Below are 17,603 nucleotides of genomic sequence, written 5' to 3'. Positions count from 1 at the left end.
AAAACAACAACTTACATTTGTGTAGCACTTCACTGTTATTTAATGGAAGAACCCCAGTTAGAGCCCAGGTCTTCTAAGTAGTAATACCTATTCATCAGACTTTCACTATTTTGCCATATTACAAGCAGCTTTTTTTTAAAAAGGTAACTGACAATGGTGTGCATTGGAGAGAAATTAGAAATGGGCCAGTTCCAAGCTTTTTAAATAACTTAGCTTGAGATAAGGACTTAGACCAGGGACCTAGAATTGGGAGTGGAGTGGCAGAGGTAAGTCTTAGATTTCAGACAGTAAGTCTAGTTGGTGACAAAATTATTCTTTAACTTGTTGGATTGATGATTGATTATTGACCTTTGGGACTTTTATGTTTCTTGTATGGCTGTATTAATGAAAAAAATTTGTTTCAAAAGTACGACTTTAAAATTATGATACTTTATAGCTAATATTTGGGATATAAAAACTTTTAAATATGTTTTCAGGCTATTTGCGCCTAGGAGCCATGGCTAGAGACAAAGGAAACTTTTATGAGGCTTCAGATTGGTTTAAGGAAGCTCTTCAGATTAATCAGGTTGGTAATATTAACTCTTAGGTTTGAGAAATAATTATTTTCACTTTTCCTTTCCCATAAATCAGTTTTTCCTTTTAATGGCTACATCTTCCTGGTTTTGCCATCTTTTTGTTTTGTTTTGTTTTCATTCACTCGTTAGATACTAAAGAATGTATTAGGTTGCATTATTAATCATGTTATAAATAGGGACCATGTTTTTTATATAAATCTTTCCTATTGTCTTCCTTGTTCTTTCTTCCCTTCCCCTATCCTGTCCCTTCACTCCACTTCAACAAATGTGACCTGGCTCCTGTGTTTACTCTAGTTTACTTCACTTTCGGTTTAGTTAGTTAGTTAGTACCATATGAGAGAACTTTATAGAATCATAGTATCTTAGGATTTTGGATGGAACCATAGAGGTCATCTAAACGTTTTGAGGGCCCACAAAAAGAAATAGATTTCACATCATAGCCTAGTACACACAAATGTGTATGTAGACAAACAACTGAAATGAAAGTTTCACAAATCATTATTTGCTTTTGCCAATGGACGACACACTGATATTTTTACTTTATTCCATTCTGTTGCATTTACTATGCAGATAACTGAATACTAACTAAATTGATTTTACAACTCACTAATGGGTATCAACTCTCAGTTTGAAAACCACTGTTATGTGGGGGTCTACAACAAGAAGTGTGTATTTTCAAACAATTTTTTAATGATTTAACAATTTTTGTAAATCATTTTCAGGCTTCTGCAGCTGTAGATTCTCATTGTGAATCCCTTGCTTGCTCATGCATAAGTGTATTTGCAATACCAAATATACAGGTTTAGTATTTTTGCCTGTTAGTGATGGTTTCACATGTGTAACGTTTTGGTTGAGATTTTAAATGGTGGACGAGTACTATGGATGTGAATGTGGGGAAGTAATTTTAATCTTATGTAATTGGTCACAAGGCCTAATTTGCAGCAAGTATTGCTATTTTATTTAACAGTGCCTTGTTGCTTTGTATGCATTAATGTTTGGATGTAAAGATTGTGTGTCTATCCAACAGGGGGCCACAGTATTTAAATTGACCAACCTAGTATTACAACTACTTTGAGGTGGCCAAATGTAAACTGAAAGCCTTAATTAAAGTGGTACAATTTTGTATAACTTAGCATCAGTAGTTCAATAAATTTGGATTGCCATGCAAAAAAAAAAAAGAAACAAAGAAAAGAAAGAAAACCACTGTCATAATATAGCTTGTAAACCTCTTCAGTAATCAACTGTTGTGGGAAGATAATTGATCTATCTCAAACTAAACTGCAGATTTTCCTTCTTCATATATGTATGTTTCAGGATCATCCAGATGCTTGGTCTTTGATTGGCAATCTTCATTTGGCAAAACAAGAATGGGGTCCCGGACAGAAGAAGTTTGAGAGGATATTAAAACAGCCATCCACACAGAGTGACACCTATTCTATGCTAGCCCTTGGCAACGTGTGGCTCCAAACTTTGCATCAACCCACCCGAGATCGAGAAAAGGTAATCTCTTTTTGTCCTTTTAAACAAAACTGATACTCTACTTTCTTGTTTGAATCTTAAGAGTGCTTGTTTCTATAGGAAAAGCGTCATCAAGATCGTGCTCTGGCCATCTACAAACAAGTACTCAGAAATGATGCAAAGAATCTGTATGCTGCCAATGGCATAGGTGATTATAAAACTTGAGTACCTATAACAGTTTGTCTTAAATGAATACTTTCAGAGGAATGTTTGTAAATCAGAATTTTTCTTAAAATGTGATGAATGTAGTTGTTTTAAAATATAATTTTTAGTTGTTTTTCTGGCTCCAATTAGAAAATTCTTAAGTGTGAACCTTTTTATATCTTTAGGAGCTGTTTTGGCCCACAAAGGATATTTTCGTGAAGCTCGTGATGTATTTGCCCAAGTAAGAGAAGCAACAGCAGATATTAGTGATGTATGGCTGAACTTAGCACACATCTATGTGGAGCAAAAGCAGTATATCAGCGCTGTTCAGATGGTAATAGCTTCTCTTTCAAGATATTTTTATATCTTGTTCGTTGTTGAGCAGATATTTTCTTAGCCATTCTGGCCCTGTCATGGAACTGCATGCTATCTCTTGTGATACTGTGTCTATTTAGAGATTTATAATTATATAATGCTAAGGCCAGGCTTTGGTATCCAGACAGAGATGGAAGTTCTGGTTCCACCATTAATTACATGCCTCAGGCAAAGGACATCCCTTCTGAGCCAGTTTTCATATCTATAAAATGGAGATAATTGTACCCTAACTTCATAGAATTGTGTGAGGATCCAGTATGAAAACTACTTGGCACTAGCATGCCTAGCATATTAGTAATACCCAGTAAGTACTAGGATTTAATATTAATTTGTGTATTCAGTTTCTGAAACTGAACTGTGAATTTCAGAAAGGTTAAATGACTTATTTAAAAGAAAACGGGCCAGGCATGGTGGCTTACACCTGTAATCCCAGCACTTTGGGAGGTCGAGATGGTCGACGCGGATGGATGATGAGGTCAGGAGTTCAAGACCAGCCTGGCCAACTTGGTGAAACCCTGTCTACTAAAAATACAAAAATTAGCTGGGCATGGTAGCACGTGCCTGTAATCCCAGCTACTGGGGAGACTGAAGCAGGAGAATTGCTTGAACCAGGGAGGTGGAGGTTGCAATAAGCCGAGATCGCACCACTGCACTCCAGCCTGGGTGACAAAGCAAGACTCTATCTCGGGAAAAAAAAAGAAAGAAGAAAACAGGGATAAGATTTAATGACTGTAGGATTTTTTTAATGCTTACATTTGTTGAGTGCTTGAGTTTGAAATAAAAGTCATACTCAGCATCCATAACATTAAAAAGTAAAAAGGATCTTCGGCTCTCTGGGATATATTATGGTCAGAAAGGAAAAGCTTACAAAAAGTAGAAGAAAAGAGCAATCCAGGCTCTAAGAAGTGGTTTACCTTTTTCTAAAATGGGTGGGTTATTATCAGTATTCAGAGTACTGGAAAGTCGATAATCACAGAAACTCACAGAACCCAGACTGTATATGGTAGCTTTAGAGGCTGTGTTTTGTGAGATTGGCCTTCCTGATCTGCTGAATGATAATGTTGCCTTTTATAAATGCAAATTACTAGGGATATTCAGGAAAAACCTGTCTTAACCATTTTTCATGAAGAAGGTCTTACCTATGACAAGAGGTATTACATGGTCAAAAAGTACTATGTTCATGTCACAAATAACACTAGTATTGTATTGCTTTTACCAAGAAGTTAACAATCAGAACTGTAAGACTCCTTGTACTCATTGCCAGTAGGTATGTTCTGCCAATTGTTAAAAAAGGTATAGACAGTAAAACCCAAAGGACACAGGTATATGATTTCTAGTCAGTGGTCAATAAGCTGATTCTAGATAGTATTGCTAAAAATATGAAAAAGGCTTTCCAATCTGTTTACCCCTTCTTTCAGTGTTGGTCCACATTTCAAATGGAAAGAAATCATTTCAAGCATCTAGTTTTTCTAATGGTCAGATTTTTATGTTATCAAAATGTATCCTGATGAATGTCAAAAATCATTCCCCAAATTATTCTTTGGAATTAACCATTCAAAGGGTAAAATACCTTTTTACAGAGCTTTAAAATTGCAGTGCCATTTTGCTACAAAATGAAAATGTCATTTATCTTTGTTGTGTTTTAATTAACTTTTTTCTTTTTTTGTAGTATGAAAACTGCCTCAGAAAGTTCTATAAGCACCAAAACACTGAAGTTGTGCTGTATTTGGCACGGGCCCTCTTCAAGTGTGGCAAGTTACAGGAATGCAAACAGACTTTGCTAAAGGTAAAAAGGAGAGCTATTATTCCCATCCATTTCTGTGCTACATTGTATTTTTTAATTCTTTGTTATGCATATTCACATACCTACTACTTAATAATACCCTGCTGTCTAAAATCCTTTTCATGTCACTTGACCATATGAAATATTTATTTTTTATTCACAGGCTAGACATGTGGCACCCAGTGATACAGTTCTTATGTTTAATGTGGCCTTGGTCCTACAAAGATTAGCTACCTCTGTCCTGAAAGATGAAAAAAGTAATCTGAAGGAAGTACTTAATGCTGTGAAAGAACTGGAGCTTGCACATAGGTAAAGATTTTGTAGAAACAACCTATTAAATGCTTTGTTTGGTCTATGACCATACCATCTTGAACGCTCCCGATTTTGTCTGAAATACTTTGTTTGTTTAAAGCCGTTTCTCTCAAGCTGCTGAAAATCACTTACTTCTAAAGGTGGTCTATTAGAATCATTCCAGCAATAGTTAAGCCAAAGCAGACAGCTGCTGCCACCAGGTGGTGCCAAACTATAGTCAGGATCCTGCCAGATTTGGATCTTGTAGCTCAACCTGTAGGACTGGCTGGCTAGCTTTGCAAACTTGCCATAGATTTTTCATTAATCTGACAGTAATGTGACCCAGCATTTTACACATGTGAAATTTTTTAGACGCTTAACGTTGGTTTTCCATTTTACACCAATGTGTCTTTTAATGGGATGTTGATTTTCATTGAACTAGGATTCAGGTTTTGCCTCTTAAATAATGCTTAATAGTTTTATTCAGTTCAGCTCAAAATTTATTTAACCATATAGTATTTATATGGTGATTCAGTGTGTGGTGAAATTAAAACCTGTCATCTATTCAGGTTTTGTCCAACTTTATTTGTATTCTTGTTTAACAATTCTTGCCTTGCCTGGTAAATTATAAGTGCTTTCATGGCCTGAGCCCCCTAACCTCCGTCCTGACATATTTAGTAAATTTCATGTTTAGTAAATAGTCGTTGCTTGAATTGATTTGTGGTTATTTGTGAATTTACTGATAATATTAAATATAACTTAGACCATCTTGATGAACGTGTCTATTAAATGTAATGAGTGGCATAAATTTGTGTAAATCAGTTAATATGCAAACCTATTCTCAGATTTTGTAGAACAGATTAAATTTTTTAAGGGCTTTATTTCATTACAATCTCTTTTTTTTTAAAGTAAAGTATTTTTTCATTTCATTTAGATACTTCAGTTATTTGAGTAAAGTGGGAGATAAAATGAGATTTGATTTGGCCCTTGCTGCTACAGAAGCCAGGTAATGTTACTATTTATGGAAGGTGACTTTGGGTGAGGCAGTGATATTTGCATGGGCTGGGAAAGTGACATAGTAGGGAACAGAGGTTCCTGACCTTCCACAGGTCAGTCTTTCACACTTCTCTTGGGGACTTTGTAATCTTTAGCCGGATTTTTTCCCTTGAGGGAACTGGGCAAATTGCCTTAGAACAAGTACTTGAGTTGTGGGGGAAATACTTTTCTATTTTACTTATGTCAGCTGTGTCAGCCTAATCAAGATAAAATTCATGACTCTGAGTTATATGGAAAGATAATGTTGGAAATCTTTTTAGCTGTGCTTTCAGAGGACATTTATAGTTTGGAAACTTAACATAGTTGGCAGTATTGGCTTATAATAAACTAAGTTAATTTTGCTAATTAAGACTTCATACATTGGTATAGTGTGGGATGTGTAATGCAAAAAACAAATTATTTTTTTTGACTGGGTGCAGTGGCTCACGCCTGTAATCCCAGCACTTTGGGAGGCCGAGGTGGGCAGATCACCTGAGGTCAGGAGTTCGAGGTCAGCGTGACCAACATGGAGAAACCCCATCTCTACTAAAAATACAATATTAGCCAGGCGTGGTGGTGTACACCTGTAATCCCAGCTACTCAGGAGGCTGAGGTAGGAGAATCGCTTGAACCCGGGAGGCAGAGGTTGCGGTGAGCCAAGATGGCACCATTGCACTCTAGCCTGGGCAACAAGAGCAAAACTCCGTCTCAAAAAAAAAAAGAAAAAAACATTTAAAAAAAAAAAGACTTCACATAGATCAGCTAATGGTCCTGCTTCAGATTTTTTAATTTGTGTAAGGAAAATAGATGTGCTGAGTTTTTCAATATAGTAGTTGCAGTCATGTTTCTCTAAACCTGAAATGTTCTAGGCAGTGTTCTGACTTACTGAGCCAGGCCCAGTACCATGTGGCCCGGGCACGCAAACAAGATGAAGAAGAGCGGGAGTTGCGGGCCAAGCAAGAGCAAGAAAAGGAACTGTTAAGGCAGAAACTTCTTAAAGAACAGGTATCTTGTATTTTCCAGTTATACTGGAATTAATTGTGTGCATGCATACACTTTGTATGTTTAAAAAAAAAGTCCTCTGCCAGGTGTGATGGCTGACGCCTCTAATCACAACACTTTGGGAGGCTGAGGTGGGTGGAGGGCAGCTCACTTGAGGTCGGGAGTTCAACACTAGCCTGGCCAACATAGTGAAACCCTGTCTCTACTAAAAATACAAAAATTCGCCAGGAGTGGTGGCACACATCTGTAATCCCAGCTACTTGGGAAACTGAGGCAGAAGAATCACTTGAACCTAGGAGGCCAAGGTTGCTGTGAGCCGAGATTGCACCACTGTACTCCAGTCCAGGCAACAGAGTGAGACTCCATCTCAAAAAAAAAAAAAAGAAGTCCTCTACTTAGGATGGTAGCCATTAATTTTTCATCATAAGAAAATTTTCAGTGGCGTTTCTTTTCTACCATTTTTCCTCATAGGAAGAGAAACGTCTCAGAGAAAAGGAAGAGCAAAAGAAACTTTTGGAACAGCGGGCCCAGTATGTGGAGAAGACCAAAAATATTCTTATGTTTACTGGTGAGACTGAAGCAACAAAAGAGAAGAAAAGAGGTGGTGGTGGTGGACGGGTAAGATATAATTCCTGCTAGCACGAGTGACCTCAGTCTCTGTCTTTGGCTTTGAGAAATGAGGATAATTGGTTAAATTCCTTCTGTACTTACTAGTTTTGACTTCCTCTTTTGTTAAGAGACAGTCTTCCAACACAGAGAATGATTTCAATGGTATCCAGTATTTAGCAATGCATTCCAAGGTTAGCTAAGTATATTTTACCTTGTAGTTGTCTTTTAAATAGTTGATTTTTGCAAAGTTTTAACCGGTTGAGACTTTTATCTCAATTAGAAGTCTTTAAAATATGGGCCTAGCCAAGAACCTTTTCCACGTGACTTAGTAAAAGATCATTCGGGCCAGACACAGTGACTCATGCATGTAATCCTAGCACTTTGGGAGGCCGAGGTGGGCAGATCACTTGAGGTTAGGAGTTTGAGACCAGCTTGACCAACATGGTCCATATCTCTACTAAAAAGTACAGAAATTAGCCAGGTATAGTGATGCATGCCTGTAGTCCCAGCTACTCGGGAGGCTGAGGCACAAGAATCACTTGAACCCAAGAGGCAGAGGTTGCAGTGAACCGAGATTGCCCCACTGCACTCCCACCTGGGCAAAAGAGTGAGACTTCATCTCAAAAAAAAAAAGAAAAAAAATCCTTCATTGTCAAATGACTGATAGGATATGGCCCCTTTCTGTACCTTAGCATTCTAACCACATTCCACCAACCACGAAATAACTAACTGTAGGCTTGTTTGGATTTTAGCGTTCTAAGAAGGGAGGAGAGTTTGATGAATTTGTCAATGATGACACTGATGATGACCTACCTATATCCAAAAAGAAGAAGAGAAGAAAGGGTAGTGGCAGTGAACAAGAAGGTGAAGATGAGGAGGGTGGTGAGAGAAAGAAGAAAAAGAGGAGAAGGTAATGTCATCATTAATGTGTTTTAAGTAACCTCGTAAAAGTGGTGAAAGACCTTTTACCTTCTGAATCTTTTGATGTTTAGAATTTATGAACACTTGATCCAAACAGTGAAGCTTTTTGTGCCCCCACTTCCTACTTTAATCCTAAGATAGACCCCAGTACAAAATCCACTGAGTACCTGGGATTTCCATACATCTCCACAGCTTTCCTTCTAAGAGCTACAAGTTAGTCATAATTGCCTTTCTTGTGTCTCTAAATATTTATTGGAAAACTTGTGATTTAGAATAAGACCTGGATTGTGTCCACACTAACTGTGCATGTGCAATGTTGGAAAAATCACTAAGCTTCAGTTTCCTCTCTGTCGTTGGTAACAGCAATGCCTACTTCATGGTTTTTGCTCAATGCATAAGATGTGAATGTGTGTGAAAGCACCTTTAAAACCGCTCAGTGTTCTCTGCTGTTAAGATCAAGGATGCCCTACCCATTTCTTATGTGGAGGTGCCTCTTAAGCTAATTTGTCCCTCTCTTATTGTGCTATCCTGTCCAGGAACCTCCAGTCAGCTATCTTACCCCTAGACTGCCCTTCCCAACCCTTGGCCGACTGTATTTGGGAAAGAACCTGATAATTCATTAAGACACAGACTTGTGAAATTGAAGCTGTGGTGAGGATATTAGTAGCAGGCCTGGAATCAGTAGTTGGGAAAGAAGGAAGAGGAGGGGAAAGATGTTGAAGTCTGGAGCCTGTGTCTTTTCTCATGTTCTCTATCACTCCACCAAGTGCAAGATTCAAATGCAAATTAATGAGACCTCAGCAGTGACTAAATTAATCAGCAGACATTGCATAAATACATCATTTTACAGATTTCTGAGCCACGTGCAGCAAGAGTAAGTTATATCTTCTGCCCTTGAGGAGTGTACAGTATGATTGAGGACAGCACCCATATAGAAGAGGATTCAGAATGAATAATAATTTAATGGCAAAGTAGTCTGGAACTTTATAGGTAGGCTCTTGACAAACTCTCTTTTGGTGTTCACTATTTAAGACTTCCGAAGGGAGAAGAAGGATCTGATGATGATGAAACAGAAAATGGCCCCAAACAGAAAAAACGACGTCCACCAAGAGCAGAGAAGAAAAAGGCTGTAAGTTTATAGTACTGTGTTTTTCTGTCCCCTAGTAGCCATGAAAGATTGCACTAGAATACATTCTTTCCTTGCAGCTTTCTGAAGCACGAATGCTTGTTTTCAAAGTTCATCAGTGGCTGTTTGATTGTATCATTGTAATGCAAACCCAGTTTAACAAGATGGCCTAATGTAAGCGTCTTGACAGATCTATTATGTTTGACATTCTTTAGCCCAAGCCAGAACGTCTGCCTCCATCAATGAAGGGAAAAATAAAATCCAAAGCCATAATTTCATCAAGTGATGACTCTTCGGATGAGGATAAACTTAAAATTGCTGATGAAGGGTAGGATATTTTCTCTTTGTAAATTCTTCTCATGATGTAGATAAATCAAAAGTGATTACTAATCTGCCTGTCTATACTAGAAAAATATACTTTTCTTTCTTTTTATTTACAAATAATAAGAGGGGTGGGGACAGACTTGAAAATTGGAGGAAATAGATAACTGGGAGTGTTGCTGTGCCGAAATGTCTTCTCCGCAGCTTCTTAGAATCTGAGAGCTGGAAGAAAGTTTAACTTGTCATTTTGTCCTACTACATCTTTTCTCTCAAAGAAGAAAACCTTTTTTGAAATCTCATTTCTTCATAGATATTAGCTGAAATTTCCTAGATGACACCCTTCTAAATGAAGTGTATCATTTTGCTGCCCTACTGTTGACATACTAAAAGTGTTACAGGTAGCCAAGTCCTGGTCATATGGAGATAGGCTATTTCTTTTTATTTATTTGTTTATTTATTTATTTATTTTTGAGATGGAATTTTGCTCTCGTTGCCCAGGCTGGAGTGCAATGGCACGATCTTGGCTCACCACAACCTCCACCTCCTGGGTCCAAGCAATTCTTCTGCCTCAGCCTCCCGAGTAGCTGGGATTACAGGCATGCGCCACCACACCCGGCTAGCTTTGTATTTTCAGTAGAGACAGGGTTTCTCCGTGTTGAGAGATAGCCTATTTCTTGACTGTTTCCTCCCCTGTTGTGCAGTGGTAAGTCAACAGTACCTGCTCCGTGGAGGACTTCCGCGAGGCTCTTCTTTAGTTCATGGCCCACCCAGTGAAGCATAAAATCATTTGTCCTAAACTTGCCCCTCAAGCTCAAGTTGTCCCCCATTTGGATTTCTCAGCCAGGTCTCTTAATACTGTACTACACTGTGTTCTTCTGTAGCCATCGTTTTCATTTATTCATTCAACAGACATTTGAACATCCAGTGTGTGAGATAGTATAAGTGCTGTTAATACAGAGAGAAAAGATAGGCCCATAAATTCTCCAAGGAATTTCTGCTTCAGAGGCAGTGGAGAAGAACAGATAAACCAAAACCATGTTGTAGACTGGGTGCAGTGGCTCACACCTGTAATCCCAGCACTTTGAGAGGCCAAGGTGGGTGGATCACTTGAGGCCAGGAGTTTGAGACCAGCCTGGCCAACATGGCGAAACCCCATCCCTACTAAAAATACAAAAGTTAACCAGGCATGGTGGTGTGTGCCTGTAATCCCAGCTACTAGGGAGGCTGAGGGACAAGAATCGCTTGAAACCAGGAGGCAGAGGTTGAAGTAAGCCGTGATGGCACCACTGCACTCCAGTCTGGGCGACAGAGTGACACTCTTGTCAAAAACAACAACAACAACAAAAAACCCACATTATAGTTGGATTAATGTTATCATGTAAATTTGCATTATTGCTCTCCAGTAACCATACCTAGTCTTGAGTTTGGGTGATGGTAGGAGTTGTAAGAGATGTTTTTTTCCTAAAAGAAAGGGTGTTTGAGTTGAGTCTTAGAAGAATTGGGATTCCTGAGGCAGAGGTTAGCATGTTGAGGAGGCTAAGGCTTCTGGTGGAGATTGGACTCATAGGGTGGTAATCTATAAAGAACCAGATTTGCAGTTCTGGCCAGGTGAGGTGGCTCACGCCTATAGTCCCAGCACTTTGGGAGACTGAGGCAGGAGGATCACTTGAGGCCAGAAGTTTGAGACTAGCCTGGGCAACACAGTGAGACTCCATCACTACAGAAATTTTATAAAAACAAAATAAAAACAAAAAAGATCTGCAGTTCCCTTTTTCTCTGAAGGCACTGGCTGACACATCTGGATTGTTTTTCTGTAAAGCACTGTTTAGCCCTTGTCCCCATGGTGTTATCCAGGTCTGTTTAGAGACATGCATGATCAGTGTAATGAAATACATGGTTTTCAAAGACTGAGCACTGTTAAATGTGTTGGCAGAAAGGTCCATTGTGAGATGCTGAGTGGCTTCCAAATCTGTACCTGAGGTCAAGGCCAAGTTTGTTTGAGCCACTTGCATCAATTAAGCTTTGTCCTGACCATCATAAAGTGTGTTTGCTTATTTGGCGAGATGGAATGGAGTGAATTGGATCCCAGGGAAGACCCACAGGTCTTTAATATGTATACAGAAAGAGAGTAATATATTTCACCTCCCTCACCGTTCCTAGACCGAACTCTGGGATTCAGTATTCCTTTACTGGAATATCTGTCATGAAAACCAGAACTAAGGAAGGTGCCAGAGAAGTGTGTCTGCTCCAAAGGAGCGGTCACAGTGGTTAAGGAAATGTTCTTTCCTCAGAGCCTCCAGGAGACCAAGACTCTGAGGGTGCTGCCACCATTCTAAGCATAAGCATGACTTCCCCTTTCCTTCACATATCAACTGAGAAGTAGAGGGGAGAGCTTGGGAGCAAAGGCAAATAAACCAAAGGGCCCCTTTAGCCCCAGTTCCCTATCTTGAGCAAGTCTGGTCATGGTGGAGGGGACCTAGTGCAGTAGCAAATCTTAGGACAGGAATAATGACCTCACTCTTCGGGTACCTATTAGCACCGATGGCAATAGGACAGGGAAATGTCCTTTGAAACCCTTTTCTGCCTTTGGAAAAGGGTTAATTCTTCAAAGTCTTCAAGCCAGTTGAGATCCTGGATTTCACCTTTGTTGCTGTTAATTTGCTTACAAAGATAAACAAATGTATCCCTTCCTTTTCATAATTTTATATATGAAATTGGGAAATGCTTCATTCTGATTAGAAGTGCCCAGTGAATCACCCTCCCGGTTTATAGTTTGACTTATGGCTAAAGTGCCTTATCTTTTTTTCCTTTTTAAACCTTTTTGAATTGTGAAATGTATCACATTTACAGAATAGTACACAAAACAAGTATCACAAAATGATACCTGTGTAACCACTACTTAGGTCAAGAAATAGAATATTAAATGCCCTTATGTTTTAAAAGTACATTCTCTGCTCATCAAGGCCCCAGTTAGCCAGAATCCTCAGCTTCTAACCAATGATCATCTTTGCCAGACATCCCAGGAACAGCAACAGCAACAGTGACTCAGACGAGGACGAACAGCGAAAGAAACGTGCCTCATCAGAGAGTGATTCTGATGAGAACCAGAACAAGTCTGGCAGCGAGGCCGGCAGTCCCCGGAGGGCACGAAGACAGCGGTCAGATCAGGACTCAGACAGTGACCAGCCATCCAGAAAGAGAAGGCCCTCCGGTTCTGAGCAGTCTGACAATGAATCTGTGCAGTCAGGGAGAAGCCACTCAGGAGTTTCTGAGAATGACTCTCGCCCAGCTTCTCCAAGTGCCGAATCAGACCACGAATCAGAGAGAGGATCTGATAATGAGGGTTCTGGCCAAGGCTCTGGAAATGAATCGGAACCAGAGGGATCCAACAATGAGGCCTCAGATAGAGGCTCAGAACATGGGTCAGATGATAGTGACTAGGTTTTATTTCATCAATAAGCTTCATCTCTGGAGGAGACTTTTTTAATATATGAAAGCTGTGATAAAAATGTTTCAGATGTTTAGTCAATTGTGAAATTTTTCTTAAGGCAATTTTCTTTTCTATCAGTTTGTATATTACTAAGCCCCAAGAGACATTTCCTGTGCTAGAGTCCAATATTTGAGTCTCTTGTGCAAATGAGACTATTCTTTGTGGTACAATTCCACCTATCATATGTGAAAACTGCAGTAAAAATAAACCCAGATGCTAAATCATTCCTACAAAGGTTTGACTGAAACTGTGGCAGATGGCTCATCTTTATATGTTAAGCAGCATACTCTTTTGATTTTTATTGCAATCTTTTACCAAGTGGTGCACAAACTTGGTATTGATGTCTTTATTCCGTTTTGAGTTTAGATTGAGAATATTTTATTTTCTGAAGGCAGAGATATCTACTGTATAATTGCACCAAAGTACATTTGAAAGGAAGGTTTTCAATAGTGTAATACTGCAGCAATGTAGATAAAATCACAAATATATAATTTGTTAGGTTGAATAAGGTGTGGAAAATGCTTTTCTGTTAGTAGAATGCAAAAACCTACCTAAGCCACGTAATAAATTCTTTTACCAACTTTTATGGGTAATTTTGTGTCTTTTTTGTTTTGATATATTTGTGCATGGCAGTTTAGCAGAAATTACGCAAATATTTGAAAAATCCTACACATTAAGCCTCAAGACTTATAATTCTTACAGATTTGTGGAGTGTTTATTTTAAAGATGCAAGAAAACAAAGGTACCAGCATGTATTTTTATTTTCAGTAATTCAGTAATTAACAAGAGTAACATTTTAATGTAGCAGTTTGTAAGAGCTTTAATTATTGTATTCAACAAGTAGTATTAAATGTGCTGTATTAGCCATTGAAGTGAGAATGCAGAGATAAAGTTCCCTTCTTGTCTTCAGAAATTGAGTAAAGATAAATTTATTGCCCGTGTGACGTGAGAAATAGGGTGATGATGTTTGCACAGGTTGTGGGAGCAAAAAGGAGGTTGGAGGAAGCAGTGAAGACAAGGTTTCTTGAAGGACAGGAGCCCTGAGATGACTCAGCCTGAGCCAGGGCTCCTGCCTGTACCTCAGGATCCAGTCTCCCATTTCTTAGCGGAGTTGGTGTCAGCAGGAGCAGGCAGCATAGATAATGGGCCTAGTGCAGTGGCTCGTGCCTGTAATCCCACCATTTTGGGAGGCTGAGGCAGGAAGATTGCTTGAGGCCAGGAGTTTGAGACCCTCCCTGAGCAACCTAGCAAGGCCCAATCTCTACAGAAAAATTTAAAAATTAGCCAGGCGCTGTGGTATGCACCTATAGTCCCAGCTACTTGGGAGGCTGAGGCAAGAGGACTGCTTGAGCCCAGGAGTTCTAGGTTACAGTGAACCGTGATTGTACCATTGCACTCAGCCTGGGTAACAGAGCTGAGAGCAGAGATACTGGAACCCAGGAGTCCGGGACTGGAATCTCACTTCATGACACTAACCAGCCATGTGACTTTGGGCAAGTTACTTCCCCTAGATAGGCCACGTGCCTCATCTAAATCAAACCATTTCTCCACTGTTAATCTTGAAAGCCTCAGTTCAGTGTCACAATTAGAGAATAAGACTTGCATTGTCTTTGATGTTCATTTGGAACTAGACCAAGCACCACAATTAGAGCTATTTAATTAAAAAATAAATTTTGTTGAAATTTACACAAGAAAAAACATTATTCTGAATCCGAAGCTTTAAACCCCTTCCCCACTGAAATTACTTAACAGTCTTTTTAAGCAGACTATCCCATTATAGCAAAAGACTATATACCCAACTCAGGAATGTTGTGAGGATGATGAGTTAAGGTAGGTTAAATGATGAATGCACTGTAAATTCCCAATAAAATTATGCATGTGATTGAATTGGCTCTGAATGTTTGGCACCGTTCATCAAGCTTGGCTTGTTTAGCCTAAGTGGGGACTAGGTCAGTTACTCTTTCACAGGTCATCCTTTAAAAAATTCTTCCTAGTTCCCTTTGAGAAAAATATTTTGAATCTCCAGGAAATGTGATTTTCCTGGAGCTTTTAAAGTATCCCTTGTTTTGGTTCCACTAATGAACAATTTCCATCCCTGGGAGTGTAATTAGCCAAACAGGCAAGAAAGACCTTTTAAAGGATAATAGTATCTCCTCAAACTGGAATTTGGAGCCTATGATCAGTGCAGCTTTTGTCGCAGGGGTAGTTTCTGATGCTCTGGTCTTTTGGGTGTGTTAGGAAGTATGGGTTGGTGGCAGCGCTTCCTGTAATGGCATTATGGGCCCAGGAAAGGCTATGTGCTACAGGCAAATCAAATGCGTCTAGACTGCAGTGCATCCTCCGATTTGGGCCCGAGCAAATGAGACTGCAGCTAGAGGCAGAGATTCTCACTTGGGATCAGCCCCTAATGATAGGAAGGCTGCCCTGGCTCCTAGTTTGACTTTGACACTCACTTGATGTGACAAAATGCTTCACTTTTCAGCCTTAGTATCCCTATCTATAAAATAGGTTGTTTATGATCCTTTTAACATTCTGGGGGCTTTCTCAATTATTTTATTCATTTATTTATTTATTTATTTATTTATTTATTTTTGAGACAGAGTCTTGCTCTGATGCCAGGCCGGAGTGCAGTGGTATGAGCTTGGCTCCCTGCAACCTTCACCTAACTGGGTTCAAGCAATTCTCCTGCCTCAGCCTCCCAAGTAGCTGGGATTACAGGCGCTGGTCACCACGCCTAGCTAATTTTTGTATTTTTAATAGAGACAGGGTTTCGCCATGCAGGCCAGGCTGGTTTTGAACCCTGACCTCAGGCGATCCGCCCAGCTCAGCCTCCCAAAGTGCCAGGGTTACAGATGTGAGCCACTGCGCCCAGCCCAAATAATTTTAAATACAGTGTCTCTACCTCAACTGCATTATTCACTTGAGGTGTTTCTAGTAATTGAAAATCTTTTCTGCTATTTTAAGCCTAATTTCTTATAGACACAGATATATTTTTGCTTATGAAATACATTTATTTGGGCTAGGTGTGGTGGCTCATGCCGGTAATCCTAGCACTTTGGGAGGCTGAGGTAGGAGGATTACTTGAGGCCAGGAGTTCAAGACCAGCCTGGGCAACAGAATGACACCCTGTCTCATTTTTTTAAAAATACATATATATATATATATGTAATTTTTTTTTTTTTTCTTTTTTTTGAGATGGATTTTTATTCTTGTTGCCCAGGCTGGAGCGCAATGGCTCTATCTCGGCTCACTGCAACCTCTGCCTCCCGGGTTCAAGCGATTCTCCTGCCTCAGCTTCCGGAGTAGCTGGGATTACAGGCATGGGCCACCACGCCTGGCAAATTTTGTATTTTTAGTAGAGACAGGGTTTCTCCATGTTGGTCAGGCTGGTCTCAAACTTCCAACCCGAAGTGATCCGCCGCCTCGGCCTCCCAGAGTGATGGGATTATAGGCATGAGCCACCGCACCCAGCAAAAACAATTTAAAAAAATTTATAAAGAAGTATATTTATTTGGCTCTTGTCTTTTGCTGTTTTTTTGTTTTGTCTTTGTTTTTGTTTTTTTGAGACAGAGTCTCACTCTGTCGCCCAGGCTGGAGTGCAGTGGCACGATCTTGGCTCACCAACGTCCACGTCCCAGGTTAAAGCGATTCTCCTGCCTCAGCCTCCTGAGTAGCTGGGACTACAGGCACATGCCACCATGCCCGGTTAATTTTTGTATTTTTAGTAGAGACGGGGTTTCGCCATGTTGGCCAGGCTGGCCTTGAACTCCTGACCTCATGTGATCCACTTGCCTCAGCTTCCCAAAATACTGGGATTACAGGCGTGAGCCACTGTGACTGTCCCCTTTTGCTGTTCTTTATTCTGCTTTACAGCAGAAGTATTTTGATAACTTTTTTTTTCATTTTAAAAACTGAGTTCTGGAAAATATCTCAATTTTTGTGCATATGTCTTGATATAGCTGATCAGTTCTGGGTTGCCACTACTCTAACACTCTGGAGGGCAAGTATATTTGTTCATGAAGTCCACAGCTAAATAGTGAAGAGAACACTTATTAGCAAGGCATGTGAGGCTGGCTTTTCAGGTGTCTTCTGCAGAAGTCACTCAAGTTGTGAATTTACCTTCTTTTTAATTCTGTCTCCTAAACAGACCTCAATCCCGTGGGTTCATTCCCCAGAGTGTTTTCCAGGACATGCTAGTTCCAAAAGATACTCCTTAAAAAAAGAGTTCTACAGTCAAGTTAGTTAGGAAAATGCTATAACAATTAGGAAGTTTTGGTGACAATTCACAGAAAACACTGTTTCAAACTGATTTAGCAAGAAGGAAAGGCTAGATACGGTGGTTCACGCCTGTAATCCCAGCACTTTGGGAGGCTGAGGTGGGTGGATCACCTGAGCTCAGGAGTTCGAGACCAG

At 39.8% G+C, this 17,603-nt stretch overlaps 1 protein-coding gene across 1 annotated transcript in view; it reads left to right on the top strand.

Annotated features, from left to right (window-relative positions):
- The window catches only part of CTR9 (CTR9, Paf1/RNA polymerase II complex component), a 28,883-nt gene extending 15,107 nt beyond the window's left edge, over positions 1-13,776 (top strand). The window contains exons 13-25 of the mRNA XM_011969914.1: positions 477-565; positions 1,890-2,075; positions 2,154-2,241; positions 2,423-2,571; positions 4,282-4,398; positions 4,559-4,704; positions 5,621-5,692; positions 6,591-6,726; positions 7,195-7,341; positions 8,085-8,242; positions 9,286-9,382; positions 9,595-9,707; positions 12,715-13,776. Coding sequence (XP_011825304.1) covers positions 477-565; positions 1,890-2,075; positions 2,154-2,241; positions 2,423-2,571; positions 4,282-4,398; positions 4,559-4,704; positions 5,621-5,692; positions 6,591-6,726; positions 7,195-7,341; positions 8,085-8,242; positions 9,286-9,382; positions 9,595-9,707; positions 12,715-13,141 — 1,925 coding nt within the window. The 3' untranslated portion in view covers positions 13,142-13,776. The remainder of the gene's footprint in view (positions 1-476; positions 566-1,889; positions 2,076-2,153; positions 2,242-2,422; positions 2,572-4,281; positions 4,399-4,558; positions 4,705-5,620; positions 5,693-6,590; positions 6,727-7,194; positions 7,342-8,084; positions 8,243-9,285; positions 9,383-9,594; positions 9,708-12,714) is intronic.
- Positions 13,777-17,603: the final 3,827 nt, after the last annotated feature.

Source organism: Mandrillus leucophaeus, unplaced genomic scaffold (genome assembly GCF_000951045.1).
Source record: "Mandrillus leucophaeus isolate KB7577 unplaced genomic scaffold, Mleu.le_1.0 Scaffold920, whole genome shotgun sequence".
Classification (NCBI taxonomy): domain Eukaryota; kingdom Metazoa; phylum Chordata; class Mammalia; order Primates; family Cercopithecidae; genus Mandrillus; species Mandrillus leucophaeus.
The sequence above is the reverse complement of the archived record's forward strand: the minus strand, read 5'-3'. Positions and strand labels throughout refer to the sequence as shown.